The sequence below is a fragment of the Zerene cesonia genome, chromosome 11 (assembly GCF_012273895.1).
Source record: "Zerene cesonia ecotype Mississippi chromosome 11, Zerene_cesonia_1.1, whole genome shotgun sequence".
Lineage (NCBI taxonomy): Eukaryota > Metazoa > Arthropoda > Insecta > Lepidoptera > Pieridae > Zerene > Zerene cesonia.
This window is the reverse complement of record NC_052112.1, coordinates 9,340,720-9,368,684: the sequence shown is the minus strand read 5'-3', so window position 1 is coordinate 9,368,684 and position 27,965 is coordinate 9,340,720. Positions and strand designations below refer to the sequence as shown.

At 35.2% G+C, this 27,965-nt stretch overlaps 3 protein-coding genes across 3 annotated transcripts in view; 2 read left to right on the top strand and 1 right to left on the bottom strand.

Annotated features, from left to right (window-relative positions):
- The window catches only part of LOC119830445 (diacylglycerol kinase eta), a 117,362-nt gene extending 100,850 nt beyond the window's left edge, over nucleotides 1–16,512 (top strand). Inside the window, exons 7-22 of the mRNA XM_038353472.1 lie at nucleotides 3,720–3,925; nucleotides 4,315–4,511; nucleotides 4,749–4,894; nucleotides 5,196–5,303; nucleotides 6,590–6,769; nucleotides 7,665–7,752; nucleotides 8,077–8,184; nucleotides 8,816–9,018; nucleotides 9,260–10,684; nucleotides 10,946–11,362; nucleotides 11,548–11,722; nucleotides 12,262–12,491; nucleotides 13,087–13,207; nucleotides 13,930–14,091; nucleotides 14,531–14,650; nucleotides 16,003–16,512. Coding sequence (XP_038209400.1) covers nucleotides 3,720–3,925; nucleotides 4,315–4,511; nucleotides 4,749–4,894; nucleotides 5,196–5,303; nucleotides 6,590–6,769; nucleotides 7,665–7,752; nucleotides 8,077–8,184; nucleotides 8,816–9,018; nucleotides 9,260–10,684; nucleotides 10,946–11,362; nucleotides 11,548–11,722; nucleotides 12,262–12,491; nucleotides 13,087–13,207; nucleotides 13,930–14,091; nucleotides 14,531–14,650; nucleotides 16,003–16,281 — 4,165 coding nt within the window. The 3' untranslated portion in view covers nucleotides 16,282–16,512. The remainder of the gene's footprint in view (nucleotides 1–3,719; nucleotides 3,926–4,314; nucleotides 4,512–4,748; nucleotides 4,895–5,195; nucleotides 5,304–6,589; nucleotides 6,770–7,664; nucleotides 7,753–8,076; nucleotides 8,185–8,815; nucleotides 9,019–9,259; nucleotides 10,685–10,945; nucleotides 11,363–11,547; nucleotides 11,723–12,261; nucleotides 12,492–13,086; nucleotides 13,208–13,929; nucleotides 14,092–14,530; nucleotides 14,651–16,002) is intronic.
- A 4,816-nt stretch (nucleotides 16,513–21,328) lies between these two features.
- Nucleotides 21,329–24,730, bottom strand: LOC119830416 (probable glutamate--tRNA ligase, mitochondrial). The gene is made up of 6 exons (XM_038353439.1): nucleotides 24,247–24,730; nucleotides 23,825–24,020; nucleotides 23,341–23,555; nucleotides 22,953–23,068; nucleotides 22,401–22,510; nucleotides 21,329–21,862 (listed from the first exon to the last, which is right to left on the bottom strand). Exons 1-6 carry the CDS (start codon nucleotides 24,585–24,587, stop codon nucleotides 21,329–21,331), a joined length of 1,512 nt encoding a protein of 503 aa, XP_038209367.1. The 5' UTR covers nucleotides 24,588–24,730.
- A 196-nt stretch (nucleotides 24,731–24,926) lies between these two features.
- LOC119830294 (DCN1-like protein 1) lies at nucleotides 24,927–27,930 on the top strand. Its single transcript, XM_038353255.1, has 3 exons — nucleotides 24,927–25,055; nucleotides 25,188–25,787; nucleotides 27,042–27,930. Exons 1-3 carry the CDS (start codon nucleotides 24,966–24,968, stop codon nucleotides 27,234–27,236), a joined length of 885 nt encoding a protein of 294 aa, XP_038209183.1. The 5' UTR covers nucleotides 24,927–24,965; the 3' UTR covers nucleotides 27,237–27,930.
- Nucleotides 27,931–27,965: the final 35 nt, after the last annotated feature.

Here is a 27,965-nt window from a genome sequence, read left to right as displayed (position 1 = left end):
CCAGTTCTTAATAAGTGTACAAAGTTTGAATGAAATCGGTTCGCGGGAAGTGGGAGAAAAACGGGTGTGAGTTACAAAGCGTGTTAAAAATGGTAATATAGAAGGTGTCTCGTTGAACCGCACGGTATTGTATTCAATGATTCAGAGGCTCGCTACTGAATTCTAAATGGAAACTAGTTATATATTATATTGACCTAAATATTTTAAATATGGAATGATTTTTTTTTTATTGCCAGCATAGTTCCTGCCTTATACGTATAAAAGGAGGTTCAATATGTATATTTTTTTATAAAAAGCTTCATCTAAGTATTTATTTGTAAGGCATTCCCCACGTATTTATGACAGTTGTATATAATTGGAATAAATATGTGGAATAAACATAGAATTACATGATATGGAACAGATTTATCGGTACGGTAGCAACAAACCTGCTGTTAAAGTTAACATTAATTATTACATTTCATAACAACAAGCCTAAAATATAAATGATAAATAGCAATAAGTCTTCATACTGATAAGAAACTTCATTATTAAAAAAAAATAATCTTTTCAATGCAGAAAATAATCCAAAAGTCGTTAGCAATCTGTTTTAAAGTAGATAGTAAGTAAATTTTGAATAATTGCCTTAAAATTTTCAGTAGAAATTAATATAAAAGCTTAGGGAAGTTTTAAATTAGGTCAAACATTTTATCTCAGTACTAACATTACCATTAAGTTTAATGACTTTAGTTGAAAAGTGGATCTAGAAAATAAATTGAATTATTTTTAACGTTACTTCTCTTTTATACGTTTTACTAGCTAACACACGCCGCGAATCTCAATATAATAACTATTTATTTTAAATTTTTGCCAACTCAGTGAAATTATTATAAGACTGTATCAAATTGCTTTAAATATTCGCGTCATTCAATATACGAAAGGTCCATGAAAGCGGCAACTTTTTTCCGATTTTATTTTTATTACATTTTTATTTAAACTCAAAAACGACGTGTTAATTTTTATAAACATTTTTGTAATGTTAATTTCTAAAAATACCATCAATTAATCATTCGTAAGCTAGGTAGTTTAGCTAAGCTTTAATAGAATCTATACGGACGTTTTCTAATGTCCTATTTCGTCAAAGGCTCCATCAGTCGGAACAAATTAGAGCTACACGCATACATTACGAATGTAGGCCGAAGTGCGACACGCTAAGTTCCTATTTGAACAGTCTATACTCTATGCTAAGCGTTATGCAAATGTAACACGTGCCGTAGCTTGCTGAGTGCGGTCGCTTGTCTATGGCAAATGTATTCGTTTACATTCGGGCGGGAAATTGAACGGATGCCTCCGTTCGTATGCATTTTAAAATTCGAACGGAGAAGGAACAATTTTATTTGTCTTGGAACGTTGCAAGTTTATTTCTTGAGCACCTATAAGATTCTAGGTTAAATAAAACAGCTTCCTTTAAATTCAAATTTATAAATGATGGAGTTTGACTAAGTATATAAATGTCATAAGCGTAATAAAGAATGTATATATATATGGCATAAAATACAAGCTATACCGTGCCCTGTGCTCTGTAAAACTTGATATTTATTTTGTTTCATTGGTAAATATACAAGAAAATATTGGAAGATGTGTTCTATAATTGCAGTATTTGATATGGATTATCTCGGCTTTTTTGTAAATATATTTTGTTTCATAAAAATGCAAATATCAATGAGAAATAAAAGAAAGTCGTGTTAGTTAAAACACTTCTAACTCAAGAGTGGCTGAAAGGATGTCCATGGATTTTGGTTCGCTGGATTAGTCTCCGCTTGGATTGGGATAGTAAATTTAAATTAATTGTGAAACTGATAAAGAGCCGAAGCCAGGCCGAATGGCTAGTTTTTTGTACTATAAACGCCGTATACTAATATTCTTTTTTATTCATATACAGGTAAAGGGCCGAAAGCGGTTTTAATACATAATAAATAATTAAGCCAATGAGCTTTCTCTTTATATCGTGTAAAACAAAACTTTAATGTTATAGGCCATTTTTTTTTTATAGTGGGGAAATCTTGCATAGATACCCACGGCCCCCGGGGATGGAGCCGTGGGTTATGTCGGATTCTTACCGACCAAAACCCCACTGTGTTCCGTCTAGCCACTTGAGTGAAGGGGCCACGGGAGCTGATTAAAATACGTCCGCGACAATGTTATAGGCCATAGGAATACACGTACCCAAGGGACAAATGGAAATTAAATCATGCAAGTGTGTCAATTGCATGTATTCTTAACTTGCAAATACAGAGTGTCCCGCCCATAGTGTCCTATGTTCAATGTTACTTATAGTCTTATAAACACTGATTACGGTGATATTAAAATACTAAAACGTTGATATTAAATGGACCATATCCTTTTCCTTACCCTTCCCTATCCTTTCCTTTATTCCTTTCTTAATCCCTTCCCAATTTAAAGTCGGCAATCTATTTGTAGAGGCGTAAGGTTTGCAACGGACCTTATGCCTCTCCAAATGTTCTTGGGCGGTGGTAGCGCTTACCATCAGGCGTCCCACCAGCTCCATTGCCGACTGTGACATAAAAAAAAATTAAAATAGACGACGTACAAAATTTCTTATTTTGATTCTTTCTCGAAATTTATGTTTACATAGCTTCGCTCAGCCGGCCTATGCCGATCAGCTAATGTGGACATCGTGCCTATGAAAACATAATCTTAGAAGTAAGTTTGCGTGCGGGTGGCAAAAGTGGACGGCTGGAGGGTTAGGGGTTTACACAGTTTTAAGAATTCACCTATAGAAAAAAACTTTCGGGAATATTTTTTACTCTGTTTATTTAATGTGGACTAGTTACTTGTATGCAAGCTACGGATCGGATTTTTATTTTCGGTTTTAATTTTTAATTTTACATTAATTAAATATAAAAATACTTATTAGTGTTGTTGTTTTTGAAAAACCTGTTTGATTGGCATAGGCTTGGCGTAGTCGTACCTTGTTTAATATTGTTATTACATATTTAAATGTCGAACATCTTAACTATCTTAGAGAATAGGTTTATATTTAGGTAATTAATGTATTTAAATTAATGGATCCCAGCTACTCCATTGTGTCCATTTGATTAAATTTCATATCAACACCCCACAATGAAGGAAGGGGCTGTTGGAGATGGAAATCTCAACATTTGATGACTCTGTTTGAGGTTTAATTGAATTTCATTCATGCAATTTTAGTATTAATGATTAGTTTCCCTTTTAACATACATATACGTAATATTCACGTCATTCATACCGCCGAAACGACCATATTAATACCAATAGAAGCTTCTCTAATAAATCAATTTCTGTGGTATATCCAGCTATTCTTAGTGTAGTGTGTAAGTATCAGGATGTGTGATGTTGTTTTATTTACCTGGTTTTTTTCGTATTTGGAATAGAGATAAGTAAAATGTATATTTTACATAACAATACGAGTCCAATAAAGAGTCCTTAGACTTTAGGGAAAGAAGGTCAAACCACGCGTGATCCTAAAACAAACTTATTTCGTAGTTACATAATATTATCACAGTGAATTGAACGGATCCGTTTACTGCGAAATTATTCTTTTAAAAGATATTATTTCAAAGGATTACTGCGGTGTCCCTTACTCTCTCAATAAGCTAACCGATTCTCATAGCAAAAAAAGTATATTCTTATTTGCGTCCCGAAAATCTACGGCGATTTCTAATACGCATTAATTACAGATTGCAGGACTTCCGCTGCATATGGTGCCGCAGGTGCGTGCACGCGAACTGCCGGCCGAGTTGGCGCGCGCCATGCTCGCTGGGGCCGGCGCGCGCGTCTGTCGTGCCGCCGACTCGGCTGCACTCGGTCGGGCCCGATGACGGCTGGCTGCCCGACCGGCCGGCGAACGCGTCACCGCTCATTGTGTTTGTCAACTCGAGATCGGGTCAGTACTGCAGGATTGGATATGAGATACTCGAGACTGTTGCGTCTAGAAGGATCGACGTAGGGTTACAAATTCGGTATTTAAAGGCAAAGGTTCCAATAATTTATTATATCACGATCAGATTACTTAAAACGGTCTGTCCGATTGGGACATAAAAAAAGCAACTCATTTTATTTTCTTTCATCAAGTCCTCAACATTTTTGTACACAATGAAAATTCTATTGAAATTGCTAAAGTCATTTTTATTAACAGTTATAAAAAAATTGTGTATAGTTATTAAATTTCAATTTTCTATCTCTCTAATTTGTCTATTTCGAGTTGTTGATGATTTTGATTGCGAGACTTTTTTTATATATACCACATATAATTAACCACTATTATGCTTTCAGGCGACAACCAAGGCATCAAGTTCCTCCGCCGCTTCAAGCAGCTACTGAACCCAGCGCAGGTATTCGAGCTGAGCGGCGCTGGGCCCCGCCTGGGGCTGCGGCTCTTCCGGCACTTTGCCCCGCTGCGGGTCCTCGTCTGCAGCGGGGACGGCTCCGTCGGCTGGGTCCTGCAGGAGATCGACAAGCTGGACATGCATGTATGTCACCACTCACTATATGCTTCTCGTGCTTATATTTTTCTAGTGACGCTGGATGTTCCTATAAGTTTATACATAAAGCAGTAATTAATGAGGTTTAAATTTGTTTGAATAAATAATATTTGTAAACTAACTATTTTTAAAATCCGTTCAGTAATATACTATTTTCAAATGCAATAAAAATATGTTCCATTTTCAAAATCAATATTCTACAGCGTGTTCTCTTTTCAAACACAGCGGCAAGTGCAGACCGCCGTGCTGCCGCTGGGCACGGGCAACGACCTGGCGCGCGTGCTCGGCTGGGGCTCGTCCTGCGACGACGCCGCGAACCTGCAAATGCTACTGGAGCGGTACGAGCGCGCCTCCACTAAGATGCTAGACAGGTTAGTTGACTGGATTGTATGGACTGACTAAATTTATTAACTACTAAACTACTGATTTATATGTATTGTTCAGGTCCGATTTCATCACTAGCTCATTATGTCCCTGATTGGCTCCTTTTTAGTAATTTACTTAGTTGTTAGAATAGTAAGCAATTTATAAATCAATTGTTTACCATTAACATATACAAAACGTTAAAATTCACAAGTGTTAAGACGACCAAATTCTTAAAGTAGTTCAAATGCTCTTTACTGAAGGCACAACGAAAAACTTATTAACTAACTTCATAAAAAACGTATGCAGATGGTCGATAATGTCGTTCGAGCGCGCGGTGACGGCGCCGCCGCCGCCGCCCGTGCCCCCCGACCTGCTCGACGACGCGCCGCTGTTGCGTAATCTACAGGAGATCGTGCAGGTACTGCCCTGGTCAAAGAAAGACAAGGCCACAGAAATGTCCGTTAGTTATTTATACATTATGAGTGTTTTACCGGCCTGCTGTTTGTATTATCATTGTTTATATATTTGGTTTGGTGGTTTCGTTGTTTTTAATGGTGTATGACTGACAAGCGACGTATATTCCGACGTACGACTTAATCTCTGTAAAAAGACCTAAAACCAGTACGCCTGAAGTAACTGATGTAAGTATAATTTAGGTAGAAAGGATTTCTAAATCTAAGAATATTATCTCGACATTTAAGCCGAAATATACTAAATACGACTCAGCACTTGTTGGGGTAAATGCAAAAGCGGACTGATGATGATAAATTTATTGATTTTACTATCATACTATGTTATGGTCAAACGAAATTTTCATGGAAATAAAATATTTATTTATTTATTTATTTTAAACACTTTATTGTGCTGTCAAAGCAGCAGAAACAAATACAACAGAACTTACGCTAAAACATACAGCACAGAAGGCGGCCTTATCACTTACAAGTGATCTCTTCCAGGCAACCAACTGAACAAGTGAAAAACAAAAATACTTAAAGGGAGGTAGGTAAAAAGTTAAACCAGTGAAACATATAAAGGATGATACTATAAATACACACACACAAATATAAGTAATATACCATGCAAAAGAATATTAACATACAATTTGAATTCAATATAATATATAATATAGACATATAATACTATAAATATATGATAAAATACATATATCAAAAAAAATAATAATAAAAAATAAAAATAAATAAAATAAAATAAATAGATAAATGACTGAAACAAATATATATTACATACATATATATATAATACATACTACTTACATAAAATTAAAATTATACAGAGTCAAACGCAAGATTTAAAAAGTAATCACGCACAAGACTTTTAAATTTGGATAGGGTTTGGGCTTGCCTTATGCTGATTGGCAAGGAATTCCATAAGTTTATGGTATAATGATTGATCGTGCTAAATAGAAGTAAAACAAACATGCCGCCTCATCACTGCATTGTATAAAACTAAGTCGCTTCGACGGTCTGTGTGTCTGTCATGCTTCGATCTTTAAAAGTATACAACAGATTCTGATGGGGTTCTTATATAATACACATACAATAATAATTACACATGTATAATAACGTAGAAAATGGGTGGGAATTGGGTTTTAATTAATTTAACCTGTGATACCGCGGGAAATAGCTAAGGTTTAATATAAGGCAAAATACGGATTGACACATAAAATCGTCGCAGGCGAGCGAAGCGGGCGAGACGTGCCGCGTGGCGCGCGCGTCGCTCCGCGCGGGGTGCGCGCGGCTGGCGAGCGCGGGCGAGTGCGCGGGGGGCGGCGCCGCGCGCGCCGCGCACCGCCTGCGCCGCGCGCTCTCGCTGCTGCTGCACGCGCGCGCGCACCTCGCCCACGACCACGCGCAGTGCGAGTGAGTATGCGGCGATGTGTTTATGTGATAGTGCGCTAGACTGTAGGTATAATGATAATGCAAAAGGGGTCGCGGGCGAATTTTAACCAACTCCCGTGGCCCCTTCACTTAAGTGGCTCGACGGAACATAGTGGGGTTTTGGTCGGTAGGAATCCGACATAACCCACGGCTTTATCTCCGGAGGTCGTGGTTATCTATGCAAGATTTCCCCACTTAAAAAAAAAAGGTATAATTATAATGAAGCCTTTTATTTCCAATTGTATTACAAACTAGCTGCGCCCCGCGGTTTCACCCGCGTAAGTCCGTATCCCGTAGAAATATCGGGATAAAAAGTTGCCTATATTCCAGTTGTCCAACTGTCTACGTACCAAATTTCATGGCAATCGGTTGAGTAGTTTTTGCGTAAAAGAGCAACAAACACACACACACACACATAATATTAGTAGGATTAGTAGGATATTATAATCTCATCACCACTCATATAAACTATAAGTTCTAGTGTTTACTACATCTGTTGTTCGAATACTTAGTCTTCTTGCACAGGAACCCCTGTTTGGGTATAGGCCTCCTCCAGTTTGTACAACTTGTCTCTGTCTTTCGTGTGTTGAAACCACTCTTTTCCTGCTATATTTATAATGTCAGCCTGTAGGTATATCAATTTCAAATTTATTGATGCTAAAATTTGAAGAATTGCATCTAAATACCGGTGTTATAATTATCGTTTTAATTGTTGATGTAATATAAGAGCGCGCTGTAACTATCGATTATATTTTCTTTCGTATACTAATTTTGAAAGAAACAACAGCAAGAAAGGATAAATGTATTTTATCTAATTGGGTTTTATTAAAGTTACCTGTTGAAGTAATCAAAATTTAACCAATTTTATCAACTGAAGGTCGTGGGAAGCTTTAGACACGACGAGCGAGAGCGAACCCGAGGCTCCAACCGCTGCTGAAAAGGGCAGCATTGAAAAGACTGAAAAGGTGAATTAATTTATTTTATTTATATACATATGTGAGTTTCTTGTTTATCCGTCAAGTGTCGGTAAATTGTGCTAACCAGTAACTCAAACCTTAAAAAATATATTGTAAATATTTGCATTTTTTTCATTTCATTGTACAAACTATACCTACTAGAAACTTCAACAGACACAGTTTACTGTAATAGATGTCTACTTATACACGTATACTCAATGATAAGTATCATTATTATGTCCATGACTGAAATTAAATTCAGCATACAGTAATTAACCCGCGACAAGCATAAGACCGCGCTAACCATATCGCATCGCCGTGTGTACCAACCAGGAGCAGCTGAACTGGGCGGCGCGCGGGTGCGCGCTGGCGGGCCGCGCCGACAGCGTGCGCCGCGCGCTGCGCTCGCTCGTGCGCACGCTCGCGCTGCTGTACCCGCAGGTGGGCTCCACATAGTGTATACGTAATTGATACAGAGAATGATGCTTAATGTTGATGTAGATAGGGCTGTATATCGCGTGCTACGGAAATTTTCAAGCTTCAGCTTCCTTATGCAGTGTAGGAGACGATCAGTTCCGATTTTGGGGACCTTCTTAATTAGAGCGAACTTCTAACGTAGCTTAAGCGTATCTTAAAGGCCAAGGTACAAGTGGACGACATTGATCACTTAACACACGGGGACTCCGTTGCTCGTTTGCCTGCTCTTTACATAAAAATCAAAAATCAATGATATAGACATTTATATAATGTATTTTTACCTTTTGATAGAGCTGCTTCTTAGAGATTTATTCTTTAGATTTTGTTACTAAAAGAATTCAATTCACTAGCTTTACATTTGTTCACTTTAAAAATTTAATTTAATGCCAAAAAACAATTATGGTTTCGTAACAGCATCGTCATATCTATGATGACAATGATGGTTCAAAAACCGGTCGTTACAATTATTCGAATACGTTGTAGATATTAATTTTTACATATTCTGTATGTCCAATCAAAATCCAGTCCGGTCTAAAATGTCCAGTCTAAAAAGTAAAATAATTCTTTATTGACCAAGTTTACTGTACATCTCCAGGATCCAAACGCAGAACAGACATGCAAGGAGGTGGAGGGTTCAGCGGGTGAGAGCGCGGGGTGTGCAGGGGGCGCCGGTACTAGGGGCTCAGGGAGTGGGGGGGGAGAGGAAATGTCGGCGCTACCGGTGCCGCGCGCTTTCGCGGACAGTCGTCGATCATCCGCCGCCAGCGCTGTGTCTGCAGCTTCCATGCAGCCTGAAAAGTAAGTGTAAATATCAAAGGATGGCTTCGGTTCACATTAGGAGTACGTACAACTCGTAGTTCGTTATGTATTAATGGTGATAGTTTTTGAGAATGAAAACCACTTTAATACTGAATTAAAGGAGCATCTCTTTTCAAATCTTGTCCTGATATCCACTTGGATAATTTAATATATTTATATTAAACTATTTACTATATTAAACTATTAAAAAAAATATAAACAATTTTATACTATATTTCAGCATTCCAGATGTAGATGAAGACATAGCGAAATTAATTAGTACTAATCCAGAACCAGCTTTTAACTTGGAGGTGGAGAAACGGGACCGCAGCAAAACAAGTTCCGCGTCACCCCAAGATCGCCTTTCGCTTTCAAACTTATCTTCCTGTGATACTAGCTCTTGCAGAAACCTACTTAGGCCGGACGGAGATCGCGGAAGTACAACGTATAATAGCAGTAGTCTAACAATACCTAACCTAGTCGTGTCAGACGATAGTGATAAGAGATCGTTAATACAGGGAGAAACTTATGAATCGGACCAATTGACTATTATAGACATCGACAAACCGTATACGGATGAAGTTCATTTTCACGAGTTGTGCGAGAGAGAGGCGCCAATTAGTGGCGACTGCACGCCTGAGAGGAAGCTTTCTAGTGTAGACTTGGAGATGGATGCGACCAGCTCAGAGGGGTCCAACATTAGCGATGACTTTAGCTTAATATCAGAGATTATTGACAGTAAACCAGAAGATATAGAGGAGGGGGGGATCGGACATATCGATTCGCCGGAAATATCAGAAACAACTTATATGAATTCAGAAACTTTACACGGAGAGTCAATCATGGATGATATCAGTTCGATGCTAGGACAAGAGGTACTCCTGGCTATGATGGGCAAGAATGGAGAAAACGAAACATATACAGATGATACTACTTTATTTACATCAGACACTGTGTCAGACATACCTATGGATAGTCGGAATCCGAGCATCGAGAAAACTTGTGAATCGAAACATAGATACATATCGAAAATAAAAAAGCCAATAGATGCAGACGTAGAAAAATTTGGATTTGAGAATAAGGTATTTTACCTGGAAAACGCGGCTAAGGCAGAGGAACAAGTAAAATACTGTAGCTTAGCACAATTCGAAGAGGGGAGTGATATAGCTAGGAAGTCGTTTAGGAAGCACATGAGGAAGAGTATAAAGAAACGTGTCGTTGATGAAGGTGGAGTGAAGCACCTACTTCCAAAATCAACCACAGAAGAGGTGCTTAAACCTGAAACCCCAAAACCTCAAGAGTCACCAAAACACAAAAGTTTTTCAGGTTTAGACGTGAAAAGTACTGAGAACAAAGAAATACCAGCATTTCCTCAAGTCAGTGTTGTGGTCGAACCACCATCGCCGTCTCACAGTGAAGATAGAAAGAGTATAAAGAGTTCAAGTCGAATGGCTTCAGTATTGAGTGATATTTTTGATCACGGGACAGATACTCTTAGCGTTCACTCGCCAGAACCAAGCATCCTAAGCGCAAGGGAACGTCGCCAGTCTGATAACCCAAAACTTCTAGGATCTGATTCGGAATATGGACAGTTTTTAAGTTGCTCTCCAGCTGCAACTAGGCGTATATCATGCGGGAGCCTTTTCAAACCTGGTGAACCAGATAAGTAAGTTGTCATAAATTTTTCTATTTAGAGAAAAAATATTGTTAATATATTTTAATTTACATTTTTATTTTATTGAAAAATAATTTATAATGTTAATACGCTTTCAAGTTGTGCGTCAATTGATCGTGAAGTCCAAACTTTTTTATTTGTATTTTCCAAATTACACATCCTTGCCATATCGCACATCAAAAAATTAATCATTTTGAGAGCATGAAGCATACAAAAACGTAGAATTATCTAAATTACATTTTTTATATAAAGCAGGCTATCAACATCTGTATCGTCTATATGGGGTGAAGGAGGCACATTCAGCGGTTGCCCAACAACGAAGTCGGACTCCAGTGATCGGGCTAGAAAACTGCCGATTATAAACCCATTAGTCCAGCTACCAGCTTGGCCGCATGTCACCCAAGGGTTTATAAGCCAATGCCTTCTGGCCAATGCTGATGCACTGTGTGCTGCTGTTAGCCCGTTAATGGATCCCGATGAAACGCTTTTAGAAGGCTTCTATGAACGAGCGGTTATGAACAATTACTTCGGTATCGGTATAGATGCAAAGATCACTCTCGATTTTCATAACAAGAGAGAGGAACATCCGGAGAAATGCAGATCGAGGGCCAGGAATTATATGTGGTACGGTGTATTGGGGTCGAAGGAATGGGTGAATAGGACGTATAGGTAAGATTTGCTCGATAACTTAACAAATTTACAAGGGAATAAATAAATTTCCAACCTAAAGATCAATTAAAGTCAATCCAAATTCTATTTGGTTTTATTTTTTTAACTAGTTAAAAATAACTTGCAAGGCTGTTTATGAAAAGCTCTTAGAATAAGCCAAAATCATAAACCATTGTTGTTTTCAGACATTTGGGGCAGCGTGTTCAGCTTGAGTGCGACGGCCAGCGTATCCCACTTCCAGAATTACAAGGCATCGTTGTGCTCAACATCCCTTCTTTCATGGGAGGAACTAATTTCTGGGGCGGCACGAGGGGCGATGACTTGTTCTTGGCGCCGTCTTTTGATGATCGAGTTCTTGAAGTTAGTAGATTATGATTGACCTTTTGGAAATTCGTTTTTGAATAATAAAATAGCCATTAATTTATATAATACTATTTGCCGTGACGTATAAGGATTATCATCGGTAATTTCTTAGCTGCCAGCTATTACAAATGCTGTGGTAGTATAGTAGTATAACTAATTGTAATAAAATCAGGTAAATATCCGTAATGTTGTAGGATATAGTAAACAATTACCTCGAATGATTTCTATTTTCCGATGGCATGTATTTGTTTTATTCTGTGCTGTTTAGCATGCGGGTAATTGTGTGTTATATTTGTGCTAAAATTTTTTCAAGTTTTCATAACATTGAATGATGAAATGATCACAAATTAAACGAGCCTTTCTTAACATTCCCCCAATATCTCCATCCTCATCATAACATTGCCATAATTAAACCAGGAGGACGCGGTGTTCGGTTCTCCTCAAATTACCCCATGAGACTATTGCATAGCGCAGTGACGCGGGGCATCTATTTAAATAAAGCTTTGATAACATTAACATTGTCACAATACATCCAGGTGGTCGCAGTGTTCGGTTCAGCTCAGATGGCCGCCTCGCGCCTGATCAATCTGCAGAAGCACCGCATAGCGCAGTGCCGCGCCGTGCAGATTAACATACTGGGCGACGAGTGCGTGCCCGTGCAGGTGGACGGCGAGGCGTGGCTGCAGCCGCCCGGCTGCGTGCGCATCATACACAAGAACCGGGCGCAGATGCTGTGCAGGTCGCGGGCGTTGGAGACCAGCTTGCGGTGAGTGCAGTTTTATTTCAGTCAAAACAACTCGCCTTCTAAATATCTAGTCGCTGTAAAGAGATTCAGATTATGGTATTGAGGAAAGTGGCTGTCGGAAGATATGGTTTATCAAAAATGTTTTATATGATAATAACATCGAACTACTTTTTCATAAATGTATCAGAAAAAAAATTAAGTAGAACCTTAGACATAAAAATCGTGTTACAATTTATTTTATAATTATCATGAAGAATTGCTTCTTTTTGATTATACATGCTGTGTCCATGGTACAGATATAGCTTATGTCACTCAGTCCTAATGGTGTAAGAGTATTTTAAATCGGCTCGGCAGTTTTTGCGTGGAAACGTTACTAACATACAGTTATTTACTTAATAACAACATTATACTTAGTGTCTATTGAAAAGCATCCCTTAACAGGAGTCGCAGGGTTTGTTTCCCAACGCCCGGCTATAGCTCGGATGATAGATAGATAGAAGATCGTAGATGTGAAGAGGTTTCGACCCCGAATATACGCTATGTTATCAACAGCTTTGTAGATTGTAGAAAAAAGAGGTTTCTATGCTAAGCTAATTGATTAACGCGTCGTGTGCAGCGCGTGGGACGAGAAGCAGCAGCAGAAGGCGGCGGCGTGCGGCGCGGCGCGCGCGCTGCCGCCCGCCGAGGCGGCGCTGCTGCTCACGCTGCTCGATGACGTCAACACTATTGTTAAACATGTACGTATTGTGTATTGTTAGTGCGTAGCGTTAGGGGGGGAACGGGCGTATGTGTTATTTATTCTAATATTATATGGAATGTTTTATTGCGTATACGTGTTTTATATATTACTTAAGACTCTATGATAACTATTTATATTCATAAAAACTGTAGATTTGCTTAAATCAACGGATGAAGCTGTAAGCTGCTGTATGAAATTTGATAAAGATTTGCATTATAATAAATATATTATAATGTAAATCATCATAATACAATTTTAATGAAGCCGCAAGTAAAACAAAAGTATTCAATGCTATCTATTGAACCAAATAAACATGATTTAGTTTTGACGAGAGGGGTTCACGTAGTCGTGTGTGTTTTAACACAAGTCATATTTATTTAATTTTGATAATAAAAAATACAAGTAAAAAGCAGATATTCTATTAATAAATGCAAGTTCTGTACTTAAAATATCTGTCTTTAATTAATTAACAAAATAAAGAATAACAAAAACGAAAACAAAAACAAAATAACAATAACAAGAACAAAATAAAAATAAATTAATAAAAAAGCAAACATAAGATACTATCAGGCGCTACACGTACAGACACCGTAGACACAATGCAAAAAGAAAATCAGTCCAGATGGTATCCCGACCCCCACGATCTCCATGACCCACCTTCTGGCATCGCCAATAGAAATAAGTTGTAATCCACGTGGCGAACGCATCCTTTGCGCGCAGGTGAAGCTCGCGTGCATATCGGAGAGCGGGTCGGGCGGGGCGGGCGGGCGCAGCGGCGCGCTGGCGACGGCGCGGCGCGTCGCGGCGCAGGCGGACGCGCTGCAGGACGCCGACGGCCGCCTGCTGCCCGCGCCGCACCTGCGCCGCCTGCTCGCCGCGCTGGTGAGACACTACGCATACTTAAAAAAAACATATTTTTTTACCTACTCGCGCACTTCAATACAACGAAACTTTTAATGTTCGTATTCTGCATTAAAACGAATTAAATTTAACAGTGACAAGCTTGCACATACATACCGCTTGCTCAACTATAGATACTAAATCTTTCGTATAAACTGAAATTTCTTTGCCTCCTATTAATCACAATCGGTCCGCCCCGGCTTTGCCCGTGGTACATAAAAAGCCTAAAGCCTCCCTCTATAAATGGGCTATCTAACACTGAAAGAACTTTTCAAAACGGACCAGTAGTTCCTGAGATTAGCGCGATCAAACAAACATACTCTTCAGCTTTATAATTTACAACTGACTTTTTGATCTTTCGTTGCTCAAAAATATATTCACGATTGTCGGTAATAAAAACAATATGGCTAACATTGTTCAGATCGAGAGCTGTCACGAGCTACTGGAGAGCGGCGCGGTGGGCAGCGCGGCGGGCGGGCTGCGCGCGCAGCTCGCCCGCTGCTCCACCAAGGACGGGCTGGCGTTTATCAATGCCGATGAGGTATGTTTGTTGATTTTTTTTTTTTTTTTGCAATCGTAATGAAAAAGGGAATTTCTATAATCTAAACTTGTAAATTTTTTAGCTCATTAAATAATAATGGGGATTTTCGATGATGGATATCAACCTGGAGAAATTTGTTTGAATTATTTTCATCCACTATTAATTTCAAATTGATAATATTACTAATAACTGATGCGAGATTTCTTGTATTCTCTTGTAAATACTAAACCTATACCGTTAGGTATTTAAGTGATAGAACAAGTAAGAAAAGAACCATAAAAAAATATTAAGTCTATTATCAAATATTCGACAATCTATAAAAACTAATGAACAACGACGACAAAATTGGTCAGAATTACCTTACAAAGGTTTAATTACATTATACTAGCTGCGCGGTTTCACCCGCATGAGTCCGTATCCCATAGGAATATCGAAATAAAAAGTGGCTTATATATTATTCCAGTTATCCAACTGTCTACGTACCAAATTTCATTGCAATCGGTTCAGTATATTTTGTGTGAAAGAGCAACAAAAACACACACATCCTTACAAACTTTCGCATTTATAATACTACTAGCTGTGCCCCGCGCTTTCACCCGAGTAAGTCCGTATCCCGTAGGAATATCGGCATAAAAAGTTGCCTATATGTTATTCCAGTTGTCCAACTGTCTACGTACCAAATTTCATTGCAATCGGTTGAGTAGGTTTTGCATGAAAGAGCAACAATCACAAACACATCCTTACAAATTTTCGCATTTATAATATTAGTATGATTAAATAGGATTAGTAGGATTAATAAGGTCACAATAAAAACTAATTTATACTAATTTGGACATTGAATTATTTCTTTGTCACCCACACACATCTCCCATCCAGTCTCCAGATATCATTCCAACACGGAAACTGTCTTTAGACGGTAGGATAGTACATACCTAATGCTTAAATATTAATGATTGTTCTAAGTACCCTCACTTATGATATTTGAAATTTGTTCTTACTGCATGCAAAATAGAATTTTGATTTTTTTATACTAGCATCTAGGTTAGTTCTAAAAAAGTACTTCATATCTTACATTTTAGGCACATGATTATAGTAGCTAATAATTATTTTCATTTCTTTTCAAGTCAAGTAAGACAACTGGTTTATTTACCATGATTCGTAGAGTTATACTCGTAGTCACAACCTTACATGTATTATTTATTATATTGTCCAGTTCTGTATCGTTTATTCTAGCATAAACACGTATCAACAAACATACGCAATATCCCCGACACGTCCAACTATAGCGTAGCGTACGAACCCGTGTACACGCCGGCCTGTGACCCCGCCATAACCTCACTTTCATCACATAGGCACCGAAGAGAGGCTCCCGCTGGCTGCGGAGCCGGCGAAGCGTGTCCGAAGGTGGCGCAGCGTCGGCGCAGAGCGCGCAGGTGCGCGCGTGGGGCACCGGCGAGGTGCGGGCGTGGCTGGAGACCATTGAGCTCGGCGAGTACGCCGACGCGTTCGCGAAGCACGACATCACCGGGCGGGAGCTGCTGTCGCTGGCGCGGCGCGACCTGCGCGACCTCGGCGTCACCAAGGTGGGCCACGTCAAGCGCATCCTGCAGGCGGTCAAGGAGCTGCAGTGACGGCGCCGCGGCCGTTCCGAGGAGAACGGCCACAGGTGAACCGACTGCGCGGTGCGAGCTGCCGGTGGTCACGCTGTAACGACTCTTTAAACGTTTCATAGCACGCGTCGCGGTGAGTGTGTTCCAAATCTTAATAATGGAAGTCTACATTGGACGATCATAGCGATTCACAGGCAAATTGTACGATTACGCCGTTTACAAACGCTCGGCATAGGCATATTGTAATATTGAGAATTTCCAAACGTGTACAAGGAGCCGGTTGTAAGCGAACGGAGGACCGCTTAGGGTCTCCTATTTCTGACCTAAACTTCTACCCTTCTTTTCTGACCTAACCCTTCCCAAATTAAAAAAAATCTGTTCCCAAATTCTCGGGATAATACAAAATGTCGAGCGATTGTAAATGATGACGCCGGCATAACTATACAATTTGCTTGCGACATATATAAGTCAACAGATTACAAGTAAATAGCAATTGCATGTTTCTTACATACGCACTTGGTACTATCGCGATGCGTGAATGGAACATTCTTTAAATACGTACGAGATGACCCACTGCGTGTTGATATTTTAATATACTTTTTGAAATGTCATTTTTTATTCTTCAATCCTAAAACGTTGTGAATTTACTCTTAGATTATCGATTTTTAAGCTCAAGGTATTTTATTTCAAGGTATTTCGTAGGTTAGGTGACTCTTGACTTGCCACTCGCGTATCCCAATTAGGCGTTATGTAATGACCAAATTGTACCGTTCATATTGTTAATCTCTCTAATTGTAAGTGTCAGTTGAACATTCCTATTCGTTAATCGACTATAAAAAAATATATATATGTATATATATATATAATATTGTATAAGTTTCAAACTCGTCGCGCTTTACTTCAAATGTTTTGCCTTTCTCACAAACATCGAATGTAATTATCCAAAATAGACCTCAGCACTCAACGAATACTCTTCTCGCTTACGAATTTTTCTATTGCTAGAGCTAGGAGTCTATTTCTTTTTATTAACAATAACATCTTTGTGTGTTGTGATTGTAGCAATTAAAAAAATTAGTAACGTAAATATGTACAACTCCGGAGAATCAAGCAGATGAACAGTTCGAATGAATTTTTATTGAAAAAAGGGAACAGAAGGGCGAATTTATTAAGGAATTAAGCAAAATGCTTATATTTGCTAACTATATATATATCTACTTTATCCCTTTAATCATACAACAACGTCATACGTATTAATTACAACTAGAAATAACCCTGTGTTGACAATTTTTGAGTAATTACTGATTGTTCTCCTTAACTTCTATTAAACTCTTTAAAACATTTTTTATGAAGAAACTAGTTATGTACAATTTTATTATAATGTAATAGGAAATATAATCCTTATAACGCTATAATATGTATTTGTTCAAGGGAAAAAAGTATTTATTTTTAATAAATATAAACGTTATTAAAAACAAGATAAGAAAGAACCATTCCTGCTGGTAAAAAAGTATATTGTGATAAAATAATGTTTTGTCTAGTATAAAGTTTCATGTCACTAAAAAATATTTTCAAAAAATGTATTTACTATGGCGTTATATGATTTTATCCAATATTTGTGATTACTCAAAAATTAGGCACCGAACACTTCATACAGGTAAAAATAAATGTTTCAAATATATTATATAGTATTTATAATATATACAAATTACAATACTTTTAGATGTTAACTGTGTAACCAATTATCCAATGCATGCTTACACAAAATAATTGTAAAAGATATAACATAGCGTTAATTATTTTAATAGTAAGCTTACAATAATTGTTTGAATTCACATTTTATCAAATAGCAATAAATCCATTTAAAATTTTTTTTTTGACGATTTGACTGCATGCGAAATAAAATAAATTTTTAATTAATATTAATTGAATGTTTCAATAAACAATAGTAGAATAGAATAGTTAATCAAATACCCTTTTTTCCACTTAATAATTATGGAAACCCTAAAATGTGATTTTTGTGAAAAATAATATTGCATTCTCCACTTTTGAACTATAACGTTTAATCTTTACACGAAAACATGCAGAGAGCCTTATTTATTATTATTTAAACACATTTATCTACCGACTACTACATCTATCGCTAAGAAATAACACAATATTTTTGTATGTATACAACTTTCATTGTCTTATGTGCATTTAAGTACTATCGTTGGTTCTACCAATATTCTTTTTTCACAGAGATCACAATGTGGGGACAAATCAATGTAGACTAAAGAAAACGTAGTTAAATTTTAAAAGTAGGCATAGATGTATAGACAGATATTCAAATCGTTTAGTAATAGGATTCTAAGCGCAATAGTAAGTTCAATTTTATTATTAGATAGTTTACTGTAGGTGTCTTATTCTTGATTCTAAATAAAACAAGCAATCCCAGCATCTTATGTCTGTACGTGACAATTAATATAAATAATAAATAAATATAAACTCTCTTTTAACATAAAATGTGATCTCTCGTTTTTTAATACGTAGTTGTAAGGTGATCGTGTTGGATCTAGCGGTTATTGGTTTTTATCCATTCGGATGAAAGACCATTTCAATCTTTGATTAATTCCTTACTTCGTTTATATAAAAGTACCATTTGTTGATGTATTTTATATATAATCTGTATAAATCCACCGCGATCGCCACCTAAAGGACCTGCCTTATAGGTGTTTTTATAAATATACCTTTGAGGAGTTATTTCTACTTATACTCGAGACGAATGTACGAGAATCGTACGTCTATACTTATATTTATATAGCATTTATATTAGCCTTACAAACTTAACATGACCTAGACCTTTACTCCGCCGCCGGCCGCGGCAATGCCTTAGAAGTTTTAGTACTATAATCGAATGATGAATTACTATCATACATTCTAGAAAAAAACATAATCTTGGTGAATTGATAGTTAATAAATTAAATATATCGATCTTTTTAATGTCTCTTTTTCGTATGAATTTATGTGAACTGTTTTTTTTAAGAACAATAATAAATCGATTTGTCTATGGTAATAAGAGTGAAAAGAGACGTCGTGATTGTAAATTGTTAATCTGTTTTATTATAAATAATAATTTAAAGGTATATTACCTTTAAAATGTATTGTCATTGCTTAATTTTAAATTAAGGTATTATATTTTTATGTAAACATTTGAATATATTCAATAGTAGTCATTGTTTAATATGCCAGAAAAGGTTATACCCAAATTAATTTTTCATTCAATAATAACATTGACGTGTAATCGAAACATTTGAGACTATTTTAATCACTTATAAAATGTTCATATCAATACGTTATTAAAGTGGATGTTGTAACATTTACTTGTTTCACACTATTTTTTTTTATATAAAATTGATGTGTAAAGAAAAAATTTAGGGATCGAGACAGATCCTAATTTAACATAATTAAATTATGGCAAAAATTAATATTTCTGTTGACTCTTACTTTTACAATATTCATGAAAAAGTTCGGCAATCTTTCTACAGACGGGCTGTTATGCCGGAAACGTCATTTTATATATAATTCCTACGTAATTGTATGCAATACATAAATACTTCCTTCTTCTTGTCAAAAAAAAACATAGATAATATTGATAATGTATTGTGTATATTTAAATCTCATGTACTTTCACTATTGTAAAGACTGATTGTGGTAATTATTTATTTTCGTGCTAACAACGTGTGTTGTATAATTTAAATAATCTAATTTTAATTAAGTGCACATGATTGCACGTATCGTATTTGTGTTATTGTTTCATAATTTTAATTTTAATTTTGCTCAATATTGTTTATGATTTTTAATTTTAATGTATTGTTTAGTATTTAAGTACTTTATGTACCTACATGTTCACAGCAAACCACAAAGTTCTGAACTCTGTCGATTATAACTTTATTTAATCTGTCGCATTATTGAATTATTTTATTTTAGGTATATTGAATAAATAATATATAAGTGTGGAATAAAAAATACGCTTCAATAAGTTTAGTCAATACTTAACAAACAAATTAAATTATTCAAGATTTTACCTTGTCTCATCATTTTACTCACGAAGTTTTTGTGAACTTGAAACCATAATGTTTGTAGGTGTATTGTTTAAATAAGATACTACAGTACTGTCCATAAATTATAAAAATAAAATAAATATACTAAAGTGTTAAAAACCATACAAAAATAACTGTACATTAAATAATTACACCTTGAAAAGATCACTCGAGCGAGATTAGGTAGTAGATACCTTAGCCATAGACAAAGTTTGTAAATCTATTCACATTCATTAAGCAATACACCTATAACGTATTTTTAATAATTTTTCTACTTATATTTACTGTTTGTGTGCGTGCGAACACGTTGATATTAAATTTTGAATCAGATTATCGTGTATTTTCTCTAATTTATATTTGGGAATTCAATAAATTATACTGTTACTCATTGTTTTGCTTTTTATTTCTCCTAAAATATCTATGGTAACACTAATTGCTAAGCTGCAGAATGTATTAGGTTGGTTGAACGCGATAATCTCGGAAACTACTGGTTCTAATTGGAAAATTATTTGGTGTTGGACGGTTCATTTATCGAGGAAGGCTAGATGCTAAATAATATCACACCATGAGAAAAACGCAGCTATGAAAAATGATTTAAAAGGGTTAAATATTGATGAGAAAATTTAGCGTTAAATATTACTTTATTCAGAGCTTCGGTTACGTGCGCTGCGTAAATAGTTGAAGTTACACAAAAATCATGTATTGTGGAAGACTAATAACTGCGAAGATTTAGTTTCGGTAATCGGTCCCTAGTAGGAACTACTAGTATGTATAAAGAAAATGAAGCGGTAAATTGAGACTAAACTGGGACAATACAAAGTCAACAGGTGCCAATGTATACGAATAGGACTTAAAGTGCTTCCAAAAGAACCTAGTTGAATAAATAAATTTTAGAGATAAAGTTGTAAAATCATTTACATTTACATTAAAAGATGCGTCAGTTGACGAGAAGACATTACAAATCAAATGGATACGCAATAAAACAAAGATTATCTCAAAACTGCCTTTATTCTATCTAACGACTGTCGTTTACCTAACAACTGCATCATTTCCGCTACACCCGGTCCTTCGCTCAGCCCGCTCAAAACGGATCTCAACATTTTCATTAACGCGGGAAACTTTATCTTATTCGTCAAAGAAAATTCCCTTAGATTCGCTTTTATCGAATCCTCTTTAAAATCTTCCAAATCCTCCAAATTCTGTATCAATTTACCGAACAGCTGTGAATCTATTTCAGTTTTATTATGCGGCAGAACCCAAAGAAAAGCGAATTTATTCGATACCAAATCCTCCACCCTTGTTATTCTGGATGTGGCCCAGAACAAAACGCTTCTAATATGGGTCTCTGATATATGCAAGTTCTGGTCATAGAACCTTTCTTTTATCAGCCCTTGCAGTTTTCCAACTAATTCTTTGGTAAGATTTTCGTCTTTTAACTGACGTTTGATTTCCAGTCTGTTACATTCTTCGAGAAGGTTTGGGTTCAAACGACTTGGGTGGGATGATATTTTTTGCGTCTGGAACTGTTTTAGAGAAAAAAGCTTTTATATAAATAAACCAAAAGTTGTATTCATAGTTGCTTACAATAGAAGGGTATTTTGAAATTTTAAATGGACTCAGAATAATTGGTACAAAAAGAATTTCTAAAGATAACAATTCGCGAATTTTATAATTCTTATTAGTAATAGAATTCAATGCGAATAAAATTTAATGTATGTACTAGATTAAAACCAGAAAATTTATTTCAACGATTCCAAATTAAATTCTTGAAAATCGCTGTTATAGGATACATATCTATCAAATGAAAGAGGTTTCTTTAAAATCCGTTCAATGATTATTATATTAAAGCCGAACAGGAGACAGACAGACAAGATTTTTGGACTTTTCTTTGCTTCTTTTACTTGTATGTACTTTTTATTGTTTTTTTTTTTTTCATTTCAATTTACAGAATTTCACTCTAGTACGGTTTTATTATATATAGTTATAAAGATATTGAAAATAATCGCGTTTTAGTAGCAAAGCCTGTATAAACTTAACAATTTACAATTCAACATAACTTACCTCAGCAGCTAATTCGTCCAAAGTTTTGAGCCTAACTCCTTCCCCGGCCACGTGGTCAAACCCACCGCCAGACAATGTTATATAGTTCACTAGAGCAAGCGGATATATACCTGAAATTAAAATATATACTCTTTATTAGATATAAATAAATGATATTGAAAGCTAACTCTTACGATACAATCGGACATTCCCTTTTGTATAAGTAACGAAAACTTGTATCGAGCTAATAAAATTATGGATGGATACATAACGCTGTCACGCGTAAGTTATAATGGAAAAATTACGACACACACACACACACACACACACCTCCGCCTGTTTGTTTATGGTCGAATTCTAGTTTCACTTTCCTAGCAGACATTTCATAAACATTTAATACTGGTCTTTATTTGACCACTAGTCAGGGTTTATTAAAAGTGAATGAAAGTATATTATACACCTGTATGCATAGAAAATACGATACTAAAAGTAAGACCTACTTAATATCTCTAGTAAAAAAGGATGCATGCAAAAAAAAGCTCAATCACCTTAAAAAAATAAGTATGAAAATACCTTTCTTCCTATAATCATCTACTCTGACATCGCTCTGTCGCTTGCTGAGTTTGGTTCCATCTGCATTTACGATGAGTGGCAAGTGACCGAACTGTGGCGGAGACCAACCAAATGCCCTATATTCATAAACGTATTTATTAGAAACTAAAATAAAAAATTTAACCCGCATCATGATATTTGTCATGATCGGCCACCTGTGACCTGTGTCGTAGGCTCGGCGTTCCTACAGTTTGGCAAAATGACGCGGTTTCGAATCTCAACATTTTCTATTCTTTAATTTAGTAACAAACATGTAAATTTGAAAAGACATTAAGACAATTAAAAGATATTAATATGAAGTATTCAATAATTATAACATGGTTATATAAATTTGAATACAAAATCAGACCTGTATATTAACAAATGCTTTGTAGTCGATATCTGCCATTCCACACCTCGTAGAACATGCGTTATGCCCATCAGGTGGTCGTCCACAACATTCGCAAAGTGGTACGTTGGGAAGCCATCACTTTTCATAAGCACTGGGTCGCCCTCGTTCATAGACACGTCATACGCTATACCACCGAAAACCATGTCCTCGAAAGCTTGGCAGTCAGATGACAGCTGGTAAAGTTAAAAAAAAAAGTTAAAAAGTTATGAAAAATTTTGATTATTACAATATTTTACAGTAAAACCTCTACAAACCGTACATCAAGGGAGAAAAAAAAAAGTTTTACTTAGGCGGACTTTTATCCATCGAAGTAATTCTCTTAATAAGAGAGTTTAAATAATTATACAGTAATAGATTTACCATCATATTCAAGATACAATCGTTTTTTTTTTTGTATTTACAAAAATGCTCCATTAACCTATAGCCATAATAAATAACAAACCTTAAATCTAATACAATAAGGGATTCCAGCTCCCATCTTCTCTTTTATAACATCATCAGAAAGACTTCTACATTTATTGTCATATCTTGGTATTCTCTGATGCCTTATAGCATCTCTTTTTAATATATTTAATCTGCGTTCGGTGCAGAAGCATTTGTATGCTGAACCATTATCTAATAGCTTCTGAATGTATTGCCTGGGAATATAAAAAATTGTGTTTTTACACAATAACAGAGCACAGTGATTGAAAAGTTGTTGATTTGGCTCTCGTTCCAATTGCAGAATAACAATAATAATAACTGTTATAAATATACAAATTATTAATCATAAATCTCATATAAATAAATAACTTTCAAATTATAAATGAACAAAATTTCATATAGCATAGAATTAAATTATTATGTTAACAATACCTTACTTACTGGTATATATGTAAGCGCTCACTTTGTACATATGGGCCATATTTACCTCCCCTATTTGGACCTTCATTACACTCGATACCTGACCAGTCTAAATCCTCTATTAGAGCCTGTATCGACCCCTCGACTTTGCGACTCTGGTCAGTATCTTCTATCCGTAATATAAATACCCCGCCTCGGGATTTAGCAAACAGATAATTGTACAGAGCTGTCCTTAAACCACCTAAATGTAAATAACCAGTTGGACTTGGTGCAAATCTAACTCTAGGAACATCAGTTGTTAGATTTCGTAAAAGCTTATTTTTCGACGTAAATAACACTCGTCTGTATAGAATAGACCACATTGTTCATCAGTCCAATATACAGTATATTTTAATGCATAAATACTTGTACAATTATTTATTTTAAATGACTTTTATATATAAGTAAGATCTGATCCAAAACAAATGGATAACCTACTACAAACTTGATTTTATTTTTGTAAATTGACACTGTCAAAATCAGCTGTTGTAATTATTAGACCGGAAAATAATTATCAATTAATGATAATTATTATTTATTACTGATTATATTTTTAAAATTTAATTCCGTACCTGTATATTACCAATGCAGTTTTGTTATTAAAATATAATAAAATAATGAGTAATTATTTTAAATACATGAGTTCAAAAGCCATAGCTTATGGTCAACATTTTTAAATTAAAAATATTAAAACAGAGTCTATGGTTGTTATTTCGTTTAGTTCCGATGTCGAAACAATAGCGAATTTGGTGAAAGTTTTAGACAATAATAAAAAAAGTTTCGCAAAAATGGTTAGTAAATGTGTTTTAAGTATGAGTTATCTCATTTAATTGAATGCTCAACATTATTATTCCAATAAGCAAATTTTATTTGACAGCTAAGCATAAAACTAAGGTTATGACATTACTGCGTTTTCTTTTCAGAATAAATTAAAATCATCACAGAGAGATAAAGTGAAAAAATTTGTCGCCTTTACGCAAACAACGGAGAGTACGGCAATATATTGTCTTTCGCAAAATGATTGGAAATTGGACTTGGCTAGTGACAATTATTTTCAAAATCCAGATGCGTACTACAAAGACTCTACAAAAGCGTTAGTGGATAGGAAAAAAGTTGATCAGTTATTCAATAAGTACAGAGATCAGCAGGAGAATGATAAAATCACTGTTGACGGTGTTATGAAGTTCCTAGAAGACCTAAATTTAAGTCCTGAATCAATTTTAATCCTAATAATAGCTTGGAAATGTAAAGCTGCAGTACAATGCGAGTTCACGAAAGAGGAATTCACAACAGGGCTTATAGAACTCGGTGTTGATAGTATAGATAAGTTAAAAACAAAATTACCAACACTGGAAACAGAAATAAAAGACCCAAATAAATTTAAAGATTTCTATCATTTTACTTTCAATTATGCAAAAAATCCAGGTCAAAAAGGACTGGAATTAGATATGGCGATAGCTTATTGGAATATTGTGCTCCGTGGGAGATTTAAGTTCCTTGACGCATGGTGTAAATTTCTCACGGTATGTCCATTTTTATTTTAGATACTACTGTCCGCTATCAAAAAGAGTATGCTTCAAATATATGCATAGATGAGAGCTTATATAAATATGTTACATAACTTTAATATATACTTAATTTTTGAGTGTAAAATTGGAAAATGGATATTAAAAAAATACATGGGATTATCCCCATAAAAATTTGTATATCTCAAGACATTTGCAAATATAATGCTGAATGAACATAAACATTCAGATAATATGCGTATTTAGTTTACATAAAACAAAAGATATGTGTAGATAATGATAGTGCATTATTGTTTAATTTTCCATTTGAATAATCTTGTACAGCTTTATACTATCATTTATTACGATTATGTCATGTTTTATAATATAAGAGAAAAAATACATTCTATGCAATGTCTATATAGTATCTCACTATAATCTAGATTAAAAATATGAACATAGGTAAAAGATCATATAAAATATGTAATGGTATACTTAAAAGTTACTTTTCTATATAATATTTAATTTTAATATATATTTTAAAGTAATGATAATCTCTTAAAAATATATATATCAACCTTTCAATCATGACAATTTGTATTGACATCATATGAAAAGTCTCCTTATATGACTCTTATGACTCATCTATACATATGTAATAATATAAAGAGATGTAAAATTTTTTCCTTGTTCCTTATAATTCAACATAAGGTATGATGGGATTGCTATCATCTTTTTGTATAAAAATCAATAATCTAATACATAAAAAACAATGCCATGTAAATGAAACTTAATGAGAATTCTAATCAATTAAATTTTGTAAATGTTGTTAGGGTTTATATAATTTTTTTTTTTTAATCATTATAACCATTAAAGGGAAATCAGGTACCAAAGATATTTTTAATGTTTTCTTGAAAAAACCACTATATGACTGTGACTCCTTGTTCCATGTTTAAAATATATGCACCAAGTATGTATTATTTATTTCTGAGACACATGTTTTAACGTTTGACCCCTACACTTTCTACCGTCTGTGTTGATACTAATATTTAATTTGAACTGAGACCATTTATTACAATTCTCTTTCCCATTTTTTCTCTTCACTACCTTCCCTTTGATATAATTTGAATTGCATGAGTATGAATAACATTTTGTTTTTTGTAATTTTTTAGATTAAAGCAAACCTATGATTTTAACACCAATAATATAATCTTAATACTATATTGTATTACTTCCACAACTCTGTAAATACATAGTTAAATTTTATTTCAGGAGCATCATAAAAGATCTATACCAAAAGACACTTGGAACTTACTATTAGATTTCGCAACACAAATAGATGATGGAATGAGCAATTATGATGCAGAAGGAGCCTGGCCGGTCCTCATAGATGACTTTGTAGAGTGGTGTCAAAAGAATGAACTAACCGCGGATGGTGTTAAAGCTCTAGAGCCGGCGTCTGGCTAGCTGATACTTAATCGACGGCAGAACGAAGCAATAACACACATGGAAGAAGGTAGAAGAAGCTTAGTCAGACGTTTTTGTTCTTATGTTTTTTCACTGTTGTCATGCTTCGTTCTGTACAGTCTTGAGCTATGCACGGTCGAATGGATCGCAATAATTATTGTTTTCGATTTATGTAGCTGACCGTATAACATTGATGCTTTATGTAGCACGAATCCACAAGAGTGTACATAGTCTCCAATTTACGTCCGTTAGACAATTGACTATAGATCCGATAAATCAGTTCAAATACTTAGCTTGAAGTTTTTGTTTTTCAATTTATAGTAGGTGATTTTTCGAATTTTTCAGAAGATTTTAATCTCGTTACTTATAGTGTAACTAATCTGTGAAGATTTTAAATTAAGATGTAAATATGTATATACAATAATGATATTAATTTTTCTTTTTTATTACAATTACTTAAAGTTTAGTATTTCCTTCACTTTTTTTATTTAACAGTCGGGAGAGCAATGTTAAATGCCTAATTTGTAATTTGTTGTGATTTCAATTATTTTAATGTGTAATTAAATTGTCCTAATAGATTTTTTTTTAACCTGCTTAAGTTCAGTGCAATGATAATTTGTTCTTTATTGTATTAATAACTTAGTGAAAATTCTAAATGACATTTAATGATAATAATAATAATTGTTAAAATTCATGAGCCTTGTTTTATTCTAAATATTCGTAAAATAA

Bases quoted from the DNA above. Each gene is read 5' to 3' on its own strand.
- LOC119830416 (XM_038353439.1), bottom strand. From the start codon at position 24,587: ATGTGGTCTATTCTATACAGACGAGTGTTATTTACGTCGAAAAATAAG. The intron at 24,021-24,246 runs GTAAGTAAGGTA...TTATATTCCCAG, and splicing joins GAGCGCTTACATATATACCA to GCAATACATTCAGAAGCTAT. The intron at 23,556-23,824 runs GTTTGTTATTTA...TAACTTTACCAG, and splicing joins CTTATTGTATTAGATTTAAG to CTGTCATCTGACTGCCAAGC.
- LOC119830294 (XM_038353255.1), top strand. From the start codon at position 24,966: ATGGTTGTTATTTCGTTTAGTTCCGATGTCGAAACAATAGCGAATTTG. The intron at 25,056-25,187 runs GTTAGTAAATGT...TTTTCTTTTCAG, and splicing joins AAAAAAGTTTCGCAAAAATG to AATAAATTAAAATCATCACA. The intron at 25,788-27,041 runs GTATGTCCATTT...ATTTTATTTCAG, and splicing joins CATGGTGTAAATTTCTCACG to GAGCATCATAAAAGATCTAT.